Source organism: Phialemonium atrogriseum, assembly GCF_030411735.1.
Source record: "Phialemonium atrogriseum strain 8032-3 unplaced genomic scaffold QBC33scaffold_20, whole genome shotgun sequence".
Classification (NCBI taxonomy): Eukaryota; Fungi; Ascomycota; class Sordariomycetes; order Cephalothecales; family Cephalothecaceae; genus Phialemonium; species Phialemonium atrogriseum.
Window position 1 is genome coordinate 375,260 of NW_026848157.1, and position 17,426 is coordinate 392,685.

Consider the following 17,426-nt stretch of genomic DNA (forward strand, 5'->3'; position numbering starts at 1 on the left):
GCACCCACCAATCAAGCCCAGTTCAACCCTTGAGCCTGCTCCGGTCAAAGGATTCAATCCTGGAGATTCCGATGTGAACCCCAGCAAGGCACGCAAGACATGCGAGGTTCTTATGCCCTGACCGGTCATGTTATGATTTGATCAAGCCCTGGTTGACTCCTAGTTAAGATCTGTTGATTCCCTAGTAAATATCCACCGTCCTATGACTTGAAGAGGTTAGCAAGTCCCAAGCTAACGAACTTTCAGAGGGTACATAATAGATTGTATCTCAAAACCCCCCATTTGCCTCACAAGGATTGTGCCTCACAAGGATTGCGGGACTTGGTGGGAGGGGAAAAGGGGGCGGGTGGGGGGCGATGCCTTGTGTTAAAGTGCCAGGATTCTCTGAGCCGACCGCAACCCCTAGGTACCTAGATAACATTAGATGTAGCTTCCGAGTGCCCACTGTTATACCGTTCTGGTACGCCGTTGCAACTGTGCAACTGTTGCAGGCATTGTTGTGGTGTCCGGGGGAACTTCACCTCCACCTGCCGATCCTTGTTGGTCTGTTGCCCTTGCTATCAAACGAGGCCCAATCCGGACGACCGTTAGCTTTGTGACCCTGGTTCGAACTTTCCAAGAGGTGGGTCTTCCGGTTGAGTTTTCCACAAGCCGATCGCTAGTCTGCCCGGCAAGCTTCCGAGCACGAAGCTTCCCCTCGCCCAGACGGGAGCGAGGGTGGATACTGATCATGTCATGGTGGTGCGATGCTTATATGTAGTTCATGAAATGCAGCAGGGGCTACTCACACAGGGTGGATCTTGGTGAAGTACAGTCACGGTGCCAAGCATGTTGAGGTGACTCGAAATGGGAGCAATGAAGCTATTGAGTTCCGTCTTCTTGAGGTTCAGAGATCAAGATCAATCCGAGGCTACCAAGTGAGATAAAGTACAATGTTTTTAGTACAGAAAGGAACTTCCATGGTTACAGGCCTGTCCGATTACACAAGTGGCTCTGACATGTACTGTACATACAGTTGCGTGGCGCGGTCCCAGCCACGGGGAACTTCTACCTCCACTGCATCTGGCGGTGGTCGTACATGGTCTCGTCGCCGCTCGGGATGTCCGAGTTCTGCGTGATCGTCACGTGTGTGGTGCGAACGATGCCCTTCTCGGGCTTGGTGGCGTAGGGGTCGCGGAGGTGCTCCGTGGACTCGGAGCTGAGGTTCTTCAACTCGGTGTCGTCGTCGATCTCCAGGTACGACTTGTTGACAGAGCGCATGTTCTTGGACCTCATCGTGCTGGCACCCGTCTGGTTCTTGCTGTTGACAGCGGTACCGGCGGTGACGCTCATGCCAAGGCCCATCTTCACCTTGCGCCAGACACCGCTCTCCAAGAGGATCTTGGGCACGCAAGGGACGCAGACGACGATGAAACCGCACGTCATCTCAGCGTAGGCCCAGAAGCAAACGGGGCCAATATTGTAGATGGAGTCGACGGCTTCGGCATATTGGACAGTGACGGCAAGACGGAAGGCGGCAGAGACACAAGCCCTGTGGTCGAGGTTAGCCAGGCAGGGGGGGCTTGGGGATTCGCGGGGATTGGCACGTACAACACACCGAGGGAGAAGATGACCGACACACCGACCTTCTTCTTCCAGTTCATCTGGAGATCCCAGATGGCCTTCTGAGGAAGGATGAGGACAATACAGTCCGAAACTAGTTGGAAGGTGGCCGAGACAGTCTCGATAGTGTGGGCGTTGATACACTTGCCCGGAACCCAGAACTCCCACTTCTTCTTGGTCGGGATGCAGGCTAGGTTCAGAGCAATCACGGCGCCGACCGCGAACGCAATCTGAATGCTGATCAAGATCCAGGAAACCCAGAAGAACCAGTTTCTCTTGCCTCGAGAAACAAACATACCCAGCCACTCCACCATGATGGATATCTTGAGAAGCGGAAGGCAGACCGAGTAGAAGATACCGGCGAGGTGGACAAGCTGATGGTTGTTAGTTCTTCATGCCTTGGGGAAGGCAAGGCATATGGGATAATGGGCTAGACTCACGTAACCCAACTCAACCGTTTGTCGAAGCTTGACATTCCATGTGTGAACATAGTATCCCGGGCTGTGGACTATTTTGATGGTGCAATAAGCCCAACCGACCAAACACCCCTGGTGAGAGCGGTCAGTCTGTGTCGACAGTGTCGAGGGAGAAATCAGATGACACCCACAAATGCAGTCAGGATTAAGTATTCTTGAACTTGTACCCTTTTCAGGAGAACAAGCCTGGCGTAGGCGCGGATTGCCAGACAGAGCACCACGACGGTCATACATACGGTTATGACTGCTACAGCCATGCCGTTCTGGTTGGGAGGGTTGATGAAGTTGCTAACTTCATTGTCCGGCGGAGCCATGACTGGCATGTCCAGCATGGCGTCTAGCATCTCCGGGGTAAGCTGGGAAAAGTCGACGGCCGACATGTTGGGCAAAGGTGGTGCTCGATGCTCGGTGCTCGGTGCTCGGTGCTTTTCTTGGGTGACGTATCTGCAGATGACAATGGATAGAATGAGCTGGACGGCCGCTGGCTTTTCAAGATTGGGCTGAGAGCGGCAACTGCGTGATCACGACGGGTGGCCGGATGGACGCCGCACTTTGTACCTGTAGAGAATGCTCAGTCACCGGTCAGTAGGGGTCGAACACAATGGGCCTGCCTCGCCGCGTCGTACCTGATGTCGGAATTGGATGCTCGCAAGGGTAGGCAGTCCGGCCGGTTGCTGCCGATCCCCAGTACCATATCTGCGGGATCCTGGCCTGTTTCTGGGAATGTAACCCAGGTCTCGCCACTAATCATACCAGGGCCACCAATCAATTTGCGGTGTTCCTGCATGGTGTGGGGATTTTTTATCTTCACGCATAATCATTGCTGAACTTGGAAGCGAAAGTATTTAGGGGGGGGAGGGCGCAGCCAAGGGAACTTCAGAGGTGGAACCGAACCAAACCTCGAAGAGTTTTTCGATGTGAGATGTGAGCATGATGGTGCCGCCTTTGTTCCCTGTGTTTTGGGTTAAGAGCTCAATGTTCCCCTCAAATCCTCTCGACTTTGTTCTTTGCAGGCGCCACTGGTTGAGACTTGTGGAGCAAGAGCTAGGGTTAGGGTCATTCAGGGGTGAATAACGACCCCCAAGCCCCCTAACAAGCCCAACCCCCCCTGCCCCAGGATCGAGACCCCCAACAAGACCCCCAACAAGACCCCGAAGATGCGTTTTCTCTGCCTGCATGGAAGGGCGACGTGTGCAAAGGTACGGCGCAGGTCTAAAAAGCAAACATAAGGGGAAAGGAGCCAAGCTGATAAGCAGCATACAAAAGATCTTCGAGATGCAAACAGGTGAGAGGCAGACCAATGCAGCAAAGTACAGTACATTACAGTACAGTGCTCCTATTTTCTGCTGTTTCAGTTTGGGATGGAGGGGCATGGAATTTTCACCACTAATAATACGCGACGTTGCAGCAAGGATACGCGAGGAGCTTGCCGAACACGACTTTGTGTTTCTCAACGGCGGCGTACCAATGCAACCAGGTGACGGTAAGGCGGCTTGCGCGACGGCGATCATAGCCAAGGTGATTTATACGACTTGAGACTTACTTTAGGCAGGTGCAACAGAGGCTGGCGAAGACCTGGGCGGCGGCCTGTATGGATATCTCGGGGAGCTCACCGACGTGAGCCAGTACCAAGACCTGCTCGACGGCCTCGTAGATGCGGTGCAAAGCCAGGGCCCCTTTGACGGCATTATGGGATTCTCCGAGGGGGGCATCGTCGCCGCCACTCTGCTTCTCGAGGACGCACGGCGGCCGTTTGCCAATTTCAAGTGCGGCATCCTCTTCAGCGCCGCTCCTCCACTGGACCCAGACGACCTCCGGGCCGGCATCGTCAGATGTCTGGATCCGGCCAAGGATGGAGTGTCAGTCCATGTTCCCACGGCTCACATCTACTCGCACGAGAACGGCCCGACTGGTACTGGCACTGGTACTGGCACTGGTACTGGCATTGCCAACGTGCAGTCGCCACTGAATAAGCTCTGGTCCGAAGCCGGGTGGAGTACGCCAGAGCAGGTGCATAATTCCCTGGCGCGGCTTTGTGACAATAGCCAGGTCTTTGTGCATGATCATGGGCATCAAGTGCCTGGGCCGAGGGATCATCAGGCGTTGAGAGGGGCTCTTCGAACGATTAATCGCACTGTCGAGAGTGCTGATGGCTGATGGCTGGTGGCTGGTGGTCGGCCCGAGGAGGAGAATGAAAGACAGAAATGTATGGAGAATTGGGAAGTGATTCCCTACCTTAGGTATTACAGACATCTAGAGTGAAAGCCTGCAGAGCACTGGTCTCTGTTCAACTGACATCCCGTTATATTTTCTTCTTGGGTTGCGATTCTGAATGATCCTGCATGATTGCGGAGGATTTTCGGGTTCTGCTAGCTTCTTAGCAAATTCTTTCAGCAGGGTTCTTAGCAGGGTTCTTAGCAGGTTACCACCTCTCATAGCATAGCCAAGAAATGACACTGGAAGAATGGAGTTAGTTTGTCCCCCAAGGATGAACTGAGCCCTTGTATTGGACCCTTCTGGAGCCAAGCCCTCCGGCTGCCCGCGGGCGACGGGATGGGGTTCCCCGACCCGTCCAAAGTGGGAATTCTGTAGGTTGAATTGTGGACGCCCAGTGGTTTAGTGTACACAACAGCCAGCTGTCAGAGAGGAGCGATGTTACGGGGGCTGCTCCGCCAGTTTGAAGGGCTAGCTCGAGTGACCTGGTGGGGCCATACAGCCACTGCAACAATTTTTGTAACTACCCCCTTGCTGAACTAACACTTGGATCCCCCGGTGGAGGTGTATTGTATGTGCAAACAAGTATCTACGCCCTTGCCGAAGTTACACTTGGTGTTGCGAATTAAAACCGTCTCGTCCGTCAATGAGAGACGAGATTTGGACAATCTTTACCGAATGTGTAAAGTCCGTGAATAAGACGTGTCGCCTGCAGAATACTCCATCCCATCCTCGTCTTAATCCCCTTACCAAGTTACCGACACAATGGATTCAATGACAGAACAGTCCAACCACCCACCACCCACCGGGAACCCCCCCGGCGATGACATCGCCGTGGTCGGCTTCTCCTTCAAGCTGCCCCAGGGCGTAGACGACGTTGCCAGTTTCTGGGATGTCCTGCACAACCGCAGGAACTTGATGACTCGCTGGCCCGAGGCCCGCATGAACGCCGAATCATTCGTGTCTGGTAAACGAAGCAAGGTGCGTAGTATTAGTTGAGAACCCCCGTGAGGTCGTTGCAGAGTAGTGCTTGCCGCAGCCTTGACACATACACAGTTCAATTGTCACGGCGGATACTTCATCAGCGATGACCCGGCTGCCTTCGATGCCCCCTTTTTCTCCATCTCCACGAAAGAAGCGGCCGGTATGTGCCTATAACGCAATTATTCCTCATCTGGAGGGAACGACGGGCTGACAAGGCCGATGGTGAAGCCCTCGATCCCATGCAAAGATGGACGTTGGAGACATCATACCGTGCCTTCGAAAATGGTGAGATGGCGAGCTTTCCGGACCAGACAGAGCGATCAATTCGCTGACCGAGCGGCTTGTAGCCGGAATCCCCGCCGAGAAGCTCAAGGGCTCGAGGACTGCCGTGTTTTCCGCGTCTTTCACAGACGATTGGTCAAGGATGCTCTCACAAGATCCCGAAAACGTGGAGCGAACTGCCGCCACCGGTGCCGCGTCGTCGCTCATCTCGAATCGCGTCAGCTGGTACTTTGACTTGAGAGGACCCAGCGTCCATATCGATACTGCCTGCTCCAGCAGTCTGTTCGCTGTCGACATGGCATGCCAGTCTTTGCGGGCCGGCGAGTGTTCAGCTGTGCGTGCTTGTTCCCCCTTTGCCCGAGCTGGTGGTTCTGGGAGCTAATCGTCCGCGGCACAAAGGCACTTGTCACCGGCTCCAGCCTGATCCTCACCCCTACCTTCACCCACTTCCTGTCGAATCTCGGCTTTTTATCTCCGGATAGCAAGTGTTGGACCTTTGACCACCGTGCAAACGGCTATGCTCGAGGTGAAGGTTTCATCGCACTCCTGTTGAAGCCCCTTTCCGCTGCTCTGCGGGATGGTGACATGATCCGCTCCGTCATCCGAGCTACTGGCTCAAATCAAGACGGGCAAACACCGTCATTGACCCAGCCCAGCCCCAGAGCGCAAGAGGAGTTGATACGCCACGTATACAAGAAGGCCAATCTCCCTTTCGACAAGACCCGTTATGTCGAAGCTCACGGTAAGATGAAGATAGTCGGCCTGTCGCACTTCCAGGGCATATATCTAGCTGACAAGCGCATGATAGGCACCGGAACCCCTGTTGGCGACCCCATCGAGTTGAAGGCCATAGGAAGAGTCTTCCGAGGCTCTCGATCTGCCGAAAAACCCCTTTACGTGTAAGCGACGTGGTGGTCGACTCGTCGTTGCTCTTCACCGACTCAGCTAATAAACTCTATGTAGTGGCTCCGTAAAGACCAATATCGGACATCTCGAAGGAAGCAGTGGCTTGGCCGGCGTTATCAAATCCATCAGTAAGGACGCCCCGGGGTTTCTCGATAACCTCGCCTGCTGAACAAGTCCGCGTTTTGCAGTATCTCTGGAGAAGGGCATCATCCCGCCTCATGCGCTCTTTGAGAAGATCAACCCGGACATCGATCTCGAGTTCTACCACACTTCAGTATGTGCCCACGCCTCAATTATTCCTCATATAGAAGAGCGACGAGCTGACAGGGCCGATTGTGAAGATCCCCACCGAGGAGATCGTGTGGCCAAGCGAGGGCTTGCGACGGATATCTGTGAATTCATTTGGTTTTGGAGGCACAAACACTCACGTTGTTCTCGATGACGTGTACCATTACCTGCAAGAGCGCGGCCTCACCGGCAATCATTGCACGGTGGCCTCTGCCAGTCCCACGTCAAATGGCCTCACCGTCACCAACGGCGCCGCTACCAATGGGACAGCTAACGGTTTCATCACTAACGGGAAAAGCAACAGAGTCATCACCGATGACACAAGCAATGGTGTCACTACCAGCGGATTGGCCAACGGCACAAAGAGGACAACGAACGGCCACGCCAACGGCCACGCCAACGGCCACGCCAACGGCCACGCCAACGGCCACGCCAACGGACACGCCAACGGCCACGCCAACGGCGTCAACGGTCATGCCCAAGGTAAGTCTCGACTGCTCGTCTGGTCCGCCGCGGATGAGAAGGCAGTCAAGCGCACGATCGAGCGGCAACAGACTTTCTACAAGGACCACGTCGCGGGTAACCCTACCAAACTCGACCAACTCGCCTACACACTGGCCGCTCGGCGAAGCAGCATGCTCTGGCGCACATCAGCCATCGTCACCGAGGGTGGGGCCGGTGACACTGCCAGCCTGTCTGCCGCCAAGCCAGTGCGCAGCTCGGGAGAAGTTGGACTGGCCTTTGCGTTCACCGGCCAGGGAGCACAGTACGCCGACATGGGCTGGGATCTCGTCCACCAATATCCGCTCTTTGCGGCAACACTGGAGCGGATCAACAAAATTTATAGCAGCCTCGGATGTGAATGGGAGCTGCTGGATGAACTGCGCAACAGCGAGAACATCGACCGTCCCGAGTACAGCCAGCCGCTATCTACGGCTGTACAAGTGGCCTTGATCGAGCTACTCAAGAGCTTCCATGTTGTGCCCAAGGCAGTCATCGGGCACTCCTCGGGCGAGATTGCTGCTGCATACGCCATCGGTGCGCTATCGCTGGAGTCAGCCTGCAAGGTCTCGTACTTCCGCGGTCAGCTGGCCGGCAAGCTCCGGGCTGCCAGCTCTCCTGCCGGCGCCATGATTTCGGTGAACCTCGCCGAGGACGAGGTTCCAGCCTACCTCGAGAAGGTCGGTGCCGCAGGCGTCAGCGTAGCTTGCATCAACAGCCCCCTAAACTGCACCCTGTCCGGTACGGAGAGCGCCATCGATGCCGTCAAGGAGCAGGCCGACAAAGACTCCATATTTGCCCAGAAGCTGAAGACAGGCGTGGCGTATCACTCGTCCGCCATGTTGGCTATCGCTGATGAATACAAGCAGCAGATGGGAAGCCTTGAAGCTTCCAGCTCTCGCTCCTCGATTCCCATGGTTTCTACTGTGACGGGCAAGACTGTCCGCCCTGCCGTCCTGACCACAGCACGGTATTGGGTGGACAACATGGTGTCTCCAGTCCGCTTTGCCGATGCCGTCCACGCCTTGACGCAGCAGTCCTCGACGTGGAAGGCCGGCTTCCTGGGCAGCATTACGGATCTTGTCGAGGTCGGGCCCACGGCTGCACTGCGCCGCCCTGTCGCAGACACACTGGCCAAGGCGGGTCCTCGTGCGAAGCAAGTTCGGTACTCAAGCGTGCTATATCGAAAGCGATCAGCGGTCGAGACTACGCTGGAGCTTGTCGGCCAGCTGTTTGCCTACGGGCACCCAGCATCGATCGCCGCCGTGAACCAACTTGGCGGCGTGGGGCCTTTCCTTGTCGATTGCCCCGAGTATCCATTTGATCACTCTAACAAGTACTGGGCAGAGTCGCGGATGAGCCGCGATTACAGACTACGTGGTACCGTGACTGGCGAAGCCTTGGGGACGCGGGTATCTGACTGGAATCCGCTGCTGCCGAGATGGAGGAACTTCCTGAGTGTTGAGTCGGAGCCATGGGTCGCCGACCATAATGTAAGCGCTACAGCCCCTCCCTTGTCTGCCCTGTTCCTTCGGTGTATTCTGTCTGCAAATATGATGCCATTCTAACACCGCTTGCACAGATCAGCAACACCGTGGTCTATCCGGCGGCAGGCATGCTGGTCATGGCCATGGAAGCCGCGCTGCAAACGGTACCCGCCACACGGACCATCGCGGGCTACTGTGTCAAGGAAGCGCGCTTCATGAGCCCCATCGTCGTGGGAGAGACCTGGGAAGACAGGACAGAGACTGTGGTTGAGCTTCGACCGGTGCAGATGCCATACGAGAAAGAGTCGACCTGGTCCGACATCCGCGTCTTCTGCTACCGTAACAACGAATGGTCCGAGTGTTTCTGGGCGCGCATCCAGCTTCAGTACGAGGACGATTCCTTGCAGGTTGATGTGCAGCAGGAGAAGAAGCTGCTCGGCGAAGATGTCCTGCGCCGGTATGAGCATGCGGTGGAGGCGTGCACGAGGCCGGTGGACTCGCACGTGTTCTATCGCAACGCCGCCGACCACGGGCTGCGATATGGAAACTGGTTCCAGCTGTTGGAGGATCTCCACTGGGACGGGAAGAAGACCGCCGTCGCTCGCATCGATGTCTCCAAGCCACAATTCCGCACGACGAGCCTCGTACACCCGGCCGTCTTGGACACCGTGTTCCACATGCTGCGGGCAAGCTCCCAAGCCTTCGCCTCAGCGTCGGCCACCAACGTTCCTGTCAAGCTAATCAACGCTTGGTTCTCGGCCTCAGGCTGGCAGAGCCCGCAAACTGGCTCCCTCCGCTGCTGGGGAACTGCAAACGTGGAGCAGGATGCCGGCGAGGATGGTACCATCTATACGATGGGCGATAATGGGAAAGTCTTGATGTCCATCGAGCATATAGTCACCGTGGCCGTTTCCAAGCCGGACGAAGGCGACACACCAGCAACAAAGCTCCTGCACAGTGTCCAGTGGAAACCACAGCTGAGTCTCCTCGACCCGCGGCAGCTATCGCAGGCATGCGTCACGAGTCGCGTCGTCAAGGATGACGCAACCATGCTCGCTCATCACATTGAAGTAACATCTGTCATGAATCTTGCTCTCTCCCGGACGCTGAGAGACATGACCACAGCGGAACATGAAAAGTTACCCGCCTCCCTTGAACGGCACATGGCATGGATGAAACACCACGTCAGCACGCTCGAGCCCACCCAGAAAGACAACCCAGACGATCCCATCAGCGACGAGGAGCTCGAACAACGCCTGCAAAATATCGAAGCCATGCACCCGTCCTGGAAGCTGCACACGAATGTAGTCCGCGAGCTGAAGAACATGCTAGTCGGCGCCAAGGATCCACTCGAGGTAATCTTCGACTCAGATCTCGCCGACGTGTTCTACGCCGACATGTTCGCGCAGATCTGCGACGTGCGCCTGTGCAACTTCCTCGAGCTGGCATCTCACGAAAACCCCGGCCTGCGAATACTCGAGGTCGGCGCCGGCACCGGCGGCTTCACGGGCCACGTCCTGGCTGCGCTGCAGTCGCTTGAGAGGGAGAGCGGCGGGCTGAGGCTGGCCGAGTACACGTACACCGACATTTCGCCCATGTTCTTCGAGCGCGCCCGTGAACGCTGGAAGGCGCTGGAAGGCCGCATAAGCTTCAAAACGCTGGATCTGGAGCGCACGCTCGAAAGTCAGGGCTTCAAGGTGGGATCGTACGACCTGCTCGTTGCTGGAAGTGTGTTGCATGCCACAGCGGATCTGGTGCGCACCATGAAGAATGTGCGAACCGCACTCAAGCCGGGTGGGCGGGCATTGATACTCGAGGTGATCGCACCGGAAGACGTCGTGGTGAACTTCTCGTTCGGCCTCGTTCCGGGATGGTGGCTGGCGCGTGAAGAGTGGCGGAAAATGTCGCCGCTTCTAAACGAGGAGCAGTGGGATGCCTGCTTGCAAAAGAGCGGATACTCCGGTAATGACCTTGTGCTCAGGGACAGTGAGGAGGACGGGTGTCACATCTGCAGCATTATCGTGTCGACAGCTGTCGATGAAGTCACGACAACGCCCAAACCCACCGAGTTGAAATCCAAGATTCTCTTGGTTGTCGACGAGCGCTCGGAAAAGCAGTCCGAGTTGGCCAACCTGATCCGCGACCACGTGAATGCCTTGGGTGGTGAACACCTTGGCAGCGTTCTGTCCCTGAAACGGTTCCAGGAGACCAAACCGAACCCCGACGACGTTGTCCTTTGTCTTGCGAGCCTTGACACTCCGTTCCTGTTCGACATGTCCGAGAGCAAACTCACCTGGGTACAGGATCTCATGCGCCACACTAAAAAGTTACTCTGGGTGACTGCATCAAGCATCGAGGACTCGCAACTGCCCTTCTATAGCCAAGCCCAAGGCTTCTTCCGCTCTCTGCGACTCGAGGCAGCCGACAGCCAAATCGTCACTCTCGCCATCGAGTCCCAGGGTGCTCCGAGTGCGGCGAGTTCTGCGCAGCACGTCACCAAGGTCCTTCAAGCCTCCTTCCTCGACTCGTCGCCCTCCCAGGAGCTGGAATATGTGGTACGGCACGGCCTTCTCGAGACCTGTAGGGCCGCAGAGGACGTCAAGGGCAATGCGGCGCTTAATGCCCTCCTCTCCTCGCAACTCCACAAAAAGCCTTGGTCCGAGGGGCCGGCACTATCGCTCTCAATAAAGAGAGCCGGAACGCTAGACTCGCTGTGCTTCACCGAGGACGCCGTATATGAGACAGAGCTAGCCACCGACGAGGTCGAGATCGAAGCCAAGGCCTGGGGTGTAAACTTCCGCGATGTCCTGCAGGCACTGGGTCGTCTAGAGGAAAGGACATTCGGCTATGACTGCGCGGGGGTCATCACAAGAGTCGGAAGTGGCTGCAGCGGCTCGCTCCAGGTAGGTGACCGGGTCTGCATGGCTTCGCCGGGCTGCATGCGCCGGTATCCGCGCGCGCCGGCGACATCGGTGATCAGGATACCCAAGGATGACATGTCCTTTGCGGCTGCGGCTGCGGTTCTCGTCCCAGGGATGACGGCATACCACGCGCTTGCAAACGTGGCGCGGATCGCAAAGGGTGAGACGATACTGATCCACTCGGCTGCGGGCAGCACCGGGCAGATGGCCGTTGCCGTTGCTAGGAGGCGAGGGGCCGTTGTCTACGCGACCGTCGGCAGCGAGGAGAAGAAGCGGTTCCTAGTAGATGTTCTGGGCGTCCCCGAGGGCCACATCTTCCACAGCCGCAACACGTCGTTTGCGAAGGCCATCATGCGCGTCACCGAGGGGCGCGGCGTCGATGTGGTGCTCAACTCGCTATCTGGGGACGGCCTGCGGGCATCGTGGGAATGCATGGCCCGCCGCGGGCGGTTTGTAGAGATCGGAAAGGCCGATATCATGGCCAATTCGGGACTTCCCATGTTCAGCTTCGCGAGGAACGTGAGCTTCTCGGCCGTAGACTTGCGTGAGATCTTTGTGGAAGATCCCCAACTCACTGCCGAGCTGTTGCAGAAGACCATGCAATTTTGGGATGACACCGGCGCCACCCCGACGCCGGTGCACTCGTTCCCTGCCTCCCAAGTCGAGCAGGCTTTCCGAACACTTCAAAACGACAAGAATATCGGCCGTGTCGTGATTGAGCCTAGGGCAGACGATATTGTTCCCGTGAGTGCTGTATTTACTCCTAATGCAATATTCCTGAGCTAACATATAAATCCTCGCAGCAATACCTCCTGGATCGGCAGCCGTGGAAGTTTGACAGCAGAGCGTCGTACCTCATCGCCGGCGGCTCTGGGGGCATAGGTCGTGCCATCATGACATGGATGGCAGATCGCGGCGCCAAATATCTGATTGTGCCATCCAGATCTGGAGCCTCGTCCAAGGCGGCGGCCGATGTCGTTGCTGAGTTGAAGGCGCGAGGCGTCTACATCGCCGCGCCAAAGTGTGATGTGGCCTTGGAGTCGGCGGTATCAAGCCTGCTTGATGAGTGTGCACGCACAATGCCCCCTATCAAGGGCTGCATCAACGCAGCATTGGTTCTGCAGGATGCCATGTTCGAGAACATGACTCTGGCCCAGTGGGATCTTGCTGTCAAGGCCAAGGTGGATACAGCATGGAATCTACACCGTCTCCTTCCCAAGGATCTTGACTTCTTTATCTTGCTGTCGTCCCTGGCTGGCATCGTCGGCCAGATGGCGACGACCAATTACGCCGGAGGCTGTACCTTCCAAGATGCCCTGGCACGCTACCGCATCGAACATGGCCAGAAGGCGGTGTCCATTGATATCGGCTGGATGCGCGACATTGGCATTGTCGCCGAAACAGCTGCTTTCCAACGCCAGCGTCTGGCCACCGAGGACATGCAACAGATCGACGGCCGCGATCTGATGGCCCTCCTGACACTGTGCTGCGACCCTGCTGCTCCACCGATGACTCCGGAGCAGAGCCAGATCCTTGTGGGCCTGCGAACGCCGGCCGACTTCCTCGCCAAGGGGCAGACACCTCCAGCCCTGTTGGAACGGCCGCTCTTCGCCGCCTTCTCGCGCATCATGGGCACCGAGACGATGGCCAAGGCGGGACAAGCGGCGGACCCGGCGGCACTGTTTTGCGCCGCCGCCGACTCGGAAGAGAAGGTCCAGGTTGTCATCAGCTCGCTGGTTGCCAAGCTGGCGCGCGCCATGTCCATCTCGCCCGAGGACGTGGAGCTCTCTAAGCCATTATCGAGCTATGGTGTTGACTCTCTGATGGCGGTCGAGCTTCGCAACTGGATCAGGCGCGACTTTGCTGCACCTGTGGCCGTCTTTGATATCATGGGGGGTGTGCCTATTTCGACGGTCGGAGAATTGGTGGTTGCTAGAAGCACTAGCGTTACTACATAGTAAATGTTGGAGCATATATTGTATCTTGAAGATGAATAATGATCGAAATATATGTGATCCAGAACAACACTTTCAATATCCCTCCAGAGGTGGCATAATGAGGCTCCCTGGCTACGCCGTAGGCCACACACCCTGCACACCCGCTGCACCCGTTGCACAGGTCAAAGCAGCGGCAGCACCGGCCCACTCACGAAGATGGAAATGACTCAAGGCAAGATTAGGGAAGCATTTTGTTCTGTAATTAAGCATTTGGGTGGTTGAGATAAGAAGATGGAGATAAGGAGAGGATCCCTGGCCCATGGCGTATGCTTGTTGCCCAGTGGTGGGCTGATAAGCTGGTGCCCATTTGGGTTTGCAGCCCCACAAATCTGTTCCCTGTCCCCCCACCCCCTTATCAACGCCACACTGGGGATGCAGAATTGCTATCAACTTAGACGGGGAAGATGATAGCCAGCAGGAAAACTCCCGACAATGATTAATTACTCAGGGCAGGGAGCTCCAAAGTATCAAAAGATAAAGTCCAACATGGCCCCGATTTCCACGGTCCATTGCTCTTGCTCTTCAATTGCTGGGTCTAGGTCTCTGAGGCGACCATCTTCTCCACCCGTTCCATCACCGTCACCATGGCCGCCACTGTTCCTCTCAGCCAAGGGGTCGGGTACGGCATCGTACTCGGCCTTGGTTTTGCTTTTGCCCTAGGTTTGTAATTCAACACCCCCGTCGACCACCTCCTCGTCTGATAGCTGTTGCACGAGTTGTCCCTCCATGAAATGGAAGAAAACAACATCAGCTAACAGGCCCCCACTCCAGGCATGATCCTCGTGACCTTTATCCTCCGCCGATATAACTCAGAGCTCCAAACTTCAGAAATGTTTACCACGGCAGGGCGTACCGTAAAGTCCGGCCTCGTCGGCGCCGCCGTTGTCTCCTCCTGGACGTGGGCAGCCACGCTCTTGCAGTCATCCGCCGTCTGCTATCGCTACGGCGTCAGCGGGCCGTTCTGGTACGCCTCGGGCGCCACCGTGCAGATCCTCCTCTTCGCGACCCTGGCCATCGAGCTGAAGCGCCGGGCTCCCAACGCCCACACCTACCTCGAGGTCATCCGCGCCCGCTACGGAACAGTCGCCCATCTCGTCTTCATGGTCTTTGGACTGGCCACCAACATCCTCGTCTCCCTCATGCTGATCGTTGGGGGGTCGGCGACGGTCTCTGCCCTCACGGGGATGCACACCATCGCTGCGATATATCTTCTCCCTCTCGGCGTGGTGCTGTATACCCTCGTGGGCGGACTGAAGGCCACCTTTCTTACGGATTGGGTGCATACCTTCATCCTCTTAATCATCATCATCCTCTTCTCCCTCACTACCTACGCCTCTTCCGACACGCTGGGGTCACCCTCTGCCGTGTACGACGCCCTAGCAAAGGCTGCCCAGAGTCATCCTGTAGAGGGAAACGCCGAGGGGAGCTACCTCACCATGCGGTCTCGCGAAGGTGCCGTCTTCTTCGTCATAAACATCGTGGGTATGTAATTAATCTTCAACCCCGGGTTTCCACCCCACAACCTCTGAGCAACCGTTAACACAAATAAGGCAACTTCGGAACCGTGTTCCTTGACAATGGGTATTACAACAAGGCCATTGCGGCGTCGCCCGTGCATGCCTTGCCCGGCTACCTGCTCGGTGGGCTCTGCTGGTTCGCCATCCCGTGGTTAACAGCGACAACCATGGGCCTGACGGCCCTATCGTTGGAGAACACCCCGGCCTTCCCCACCTACCCAAACCGGATGCCAGACGAAGCAGTGAGCGCAGGCCTCGTACTCCCCTACGCGGCGGTCGCCCTCCTAGGCAAAGGCGGCGCGGTAGCCACCCTCCTGATTGTGTTCATGGCCGTGACAAGCGCCACATCGGCGGAGCTGATCGCCGTATCCTCGATCCTGACGTACGACTTCTACCGCACCTACTTCAAGCCCAACGCCTCGGGCAAGCGCCTGATCTACACCTCCCACTGCGCCGTCGTTGCCTACGCGCTCTTCATCTCGACCTTCTCGGTCGGCCTGTGGTACGCGGGCATCTCGATGGGCTATCTGTACCTCATGATGGGCTGCGTCATCTCGTCGGCCGTCATCCCCGCCGCGCTGACGCTGACCTGGTCCGCGCAGAACAAGTGGGCCGCCGCGCTGTCGCCCATTCTCGGACTGGGGGTCGCGCTCGTGGCGTGGCTCGTGACGGCCAAGAGGGAGTGCGGCAGCCTCGACGTGGCGTGCACGGGGTCCAACTACCCGATGCTGGCGGGTAACGTGGCGGCGCTGCTGTCGCCTGTCGTGTTCGTGCCTGTGCTGACGTACGCGTTTGGGCCGCAGAACTACGATTGGAAGAGCATGATGGAGATCCGAAAGGGAGATGATCATGATGTTGCGGCGGAGGCAGATGTGGAGCTCGAGAACACGCTTGGGGGTGCGGTTGAGACGGAGGAGGAGTTCCAGGTCGAGCAGCGGAAGTTGCTAAGGGCGGGAATGATCAGCAAGTGGGCGACGGTTGTCATGGTACGTTTATTGCCTCCATTCAATTCCCCTCCTTGCCGCTATCCGTCCGCATTGTATACCGAAAGACCCCCGGCTTAGCTAACATTTTGCTTCTCTAGACCCTGGCATTCCTCGTTCTGTGGCCGATGCCCATGTACGGGTCGGGCTACATCTTCTCGAAGCCCTTCTTCACCGGCTGGGTTGTCGTCGGCATCATCTGGATATTCTGCTCTTTCTTCGGCGTCGGTCTCTTCCCCATTTTCGAAGGGCGCCATACTATTGCGCGGACCGTCCGGTTTATCTATCTGGACATCACGGGCAAGAAGTCCTTCAGGACCAGTCACCGGAAGGGTCCGGATACGGATCAGACGGTGATACAGGGGGAGAAAGGCGTGGACGGGAGCGGCGCGGTCACTCCGCGGGAGACTAGCGTGGCTGAGCCTACCAAGGAGAAGGACTAGACCCTTCGATTTCTAGAGACTGGGTTGGAATTTGAAGATGTACGAATGCTCTACGTAGTTGTGTTACTTGATATACCTTCACGCTCACTCGACTCAGCTTTGCATGGATGTTTGGTCATGATCATCTGGCAGGACGGATACATATAATGGGCATTCGCTTGTAGCTACTAGAAGAAGAGGCTATATAGTATTGCGGAACAAAAACCCAGTTTCCAAACTAACAATCCTTGGTAGTATAATAACTAATATAGCTTGTCATGCCTGAGATGCAGGTTCTCTCGTCTGGACAGATGAGGAACATAGTCTGGTCGTCGACACGGCGTGCGAGTCGAACGCCTGACCGAGCCGAGCCCGTCCCCGGATCGGAGTAAGTCGGCTCGGGCCGGGGAGATCTACATAGCCGGCTCATGGTGGAGGGCCACGCTAGCAAGTGCATTATTTGACGTGAAAGGCGCAGAGTATGCATTCCCTCTTGCCAACCTGCCCGACGCACCTCGTCTTGCGTAAGCGACAGGTATCGCATGGCCGGGAACGGGTCGGGGACATCCTTGCCGGCTGAGGACAAGAGAAGGATTCTTGGGCAGCGGTGTCTTCGGCTAATTAATCTAACTCTGGCTCCCGTTCATCAACCCGCAGTCGCTTATCGGGATCGCCAAATGGACTCTGGTCTGGAGCCGTTACTCACAAAAACGATCCAGTGCCCTGTGGAACATCCTTCAACGAGCAATACCGACCAATGGGTAGAAAACATCGAGGAAGAAGTTTGAGGAGGGTGGTGATCTTGATTGGCCGATTGACTGAGTCGCCTGCAGCCTCTAGGAAAGC

At 56.7% G+C, this 17,426-nt stretch overlaps 4 protein-coding genes across 4 annotated transcripts; 3 read left to right on the forward strand and 1 right to left on the reverse strand.

Annotated features, from left to right (window-relative positions):
• Positions 1-865: 865 nt before the first annotated feature.
• On the reverse strand, positions 866-2,708 carry QBC33DRAFT_545022 (uncharacterized protein). Its single transcript, XM_060428520.1, has 4 exons — positions 2,210-2,708; positions 2,043-2,150; positions 1,591-1,976; positions 866-1,531 (listed from the first exon to the last, which is right to left on the reverse strand). Exons 1-4 carry the CDS (start codon positions 2,456-2,458, stop codon positions 1,048-1,050), a joined length of 1,227 nt encoding a protein of 408 aa, XP_060281473.1. The 5' UTR covers positions 2,459-2,708; the 3' UTR covers positions 866-1,047.
• Positions 2,709-2,841: 133 nt separating this feature from the next.
• On the forward strand, positions 2,842-4,374 carry QBC33DRAFT_545025 (serine hydrolase-domain-containing protein). The gene is made up of 4 exons (XM_060428521.1): positions 2,842-3,277; positions 3,345-3,363; positions 3,487-3,561; positions 3,631-4,374. The coding sequence occupies exons 1-4, from the start codon at positions 3,236-3,238 to the stop codon at positions 4,233-4,235; spliced, it is 741 nt and encodes a 246-aa protein (XP_060281474.1). The 5' UTR covers positions 2,842-3,235; the 3' UTR covers positions 4,236-4,374.
• A 486-nt stretch (positions 4,375-4,860) lies between these two features.
• QBC33DRAFT_612586 (uncharacterized protein) lies at positions 4,861-14,027 on the forward strand. Its single transcript, XM_060432493.1, has 11 exons — positions 4,861-5,273; positions 5,349-5,436; positions 5,505-5,561; positions 5,624-5,892; positions 5,958-6,300; positions 6,367-6,457; positions 6,522-6,592; positions 6,653-6,738; positions 6,806-8,746; positions 8,836-12,405; positions 12,465-14,027. The coding sequence occupies exons 1-11, from the start codon at positions 5,058-5,060 to the stop codon at positions 13,617-13,619; spliced, it is 7,887 nt and encodes a 2,628-aa protein (XP_060281475.1). The 5' UTR covers positions 4,861-5,057; the 3' UTR covers positions 13,620-14,027.
• Positions 14,028-14,060: 33 nt separating this feature from the next.
• Positions 14,061-16,853, forward strand: QBC33DRAFT_545040 (putative urea active transporter 1). Its single transcript, XM_060428522.1, has 4 exons — positions 14,061-14,318; positions 14,430-15,140; positions 15,209-16,161; positions 16,260-16,853. The coding sequence occupies exons 1-4, from the start codon at positions 14,243-14,245 to the stop codon at positions 16,599-16,601; spliced, it is 2,082 nt and encodes a 693-aa protein (XP_060281476.1). The 5' UTR covers positions 14,061-14,242; the 3' UTR covers positions 16,602-16,853.
• Positions 16,854-17,426: the final 573 nt, after the last annotated feature.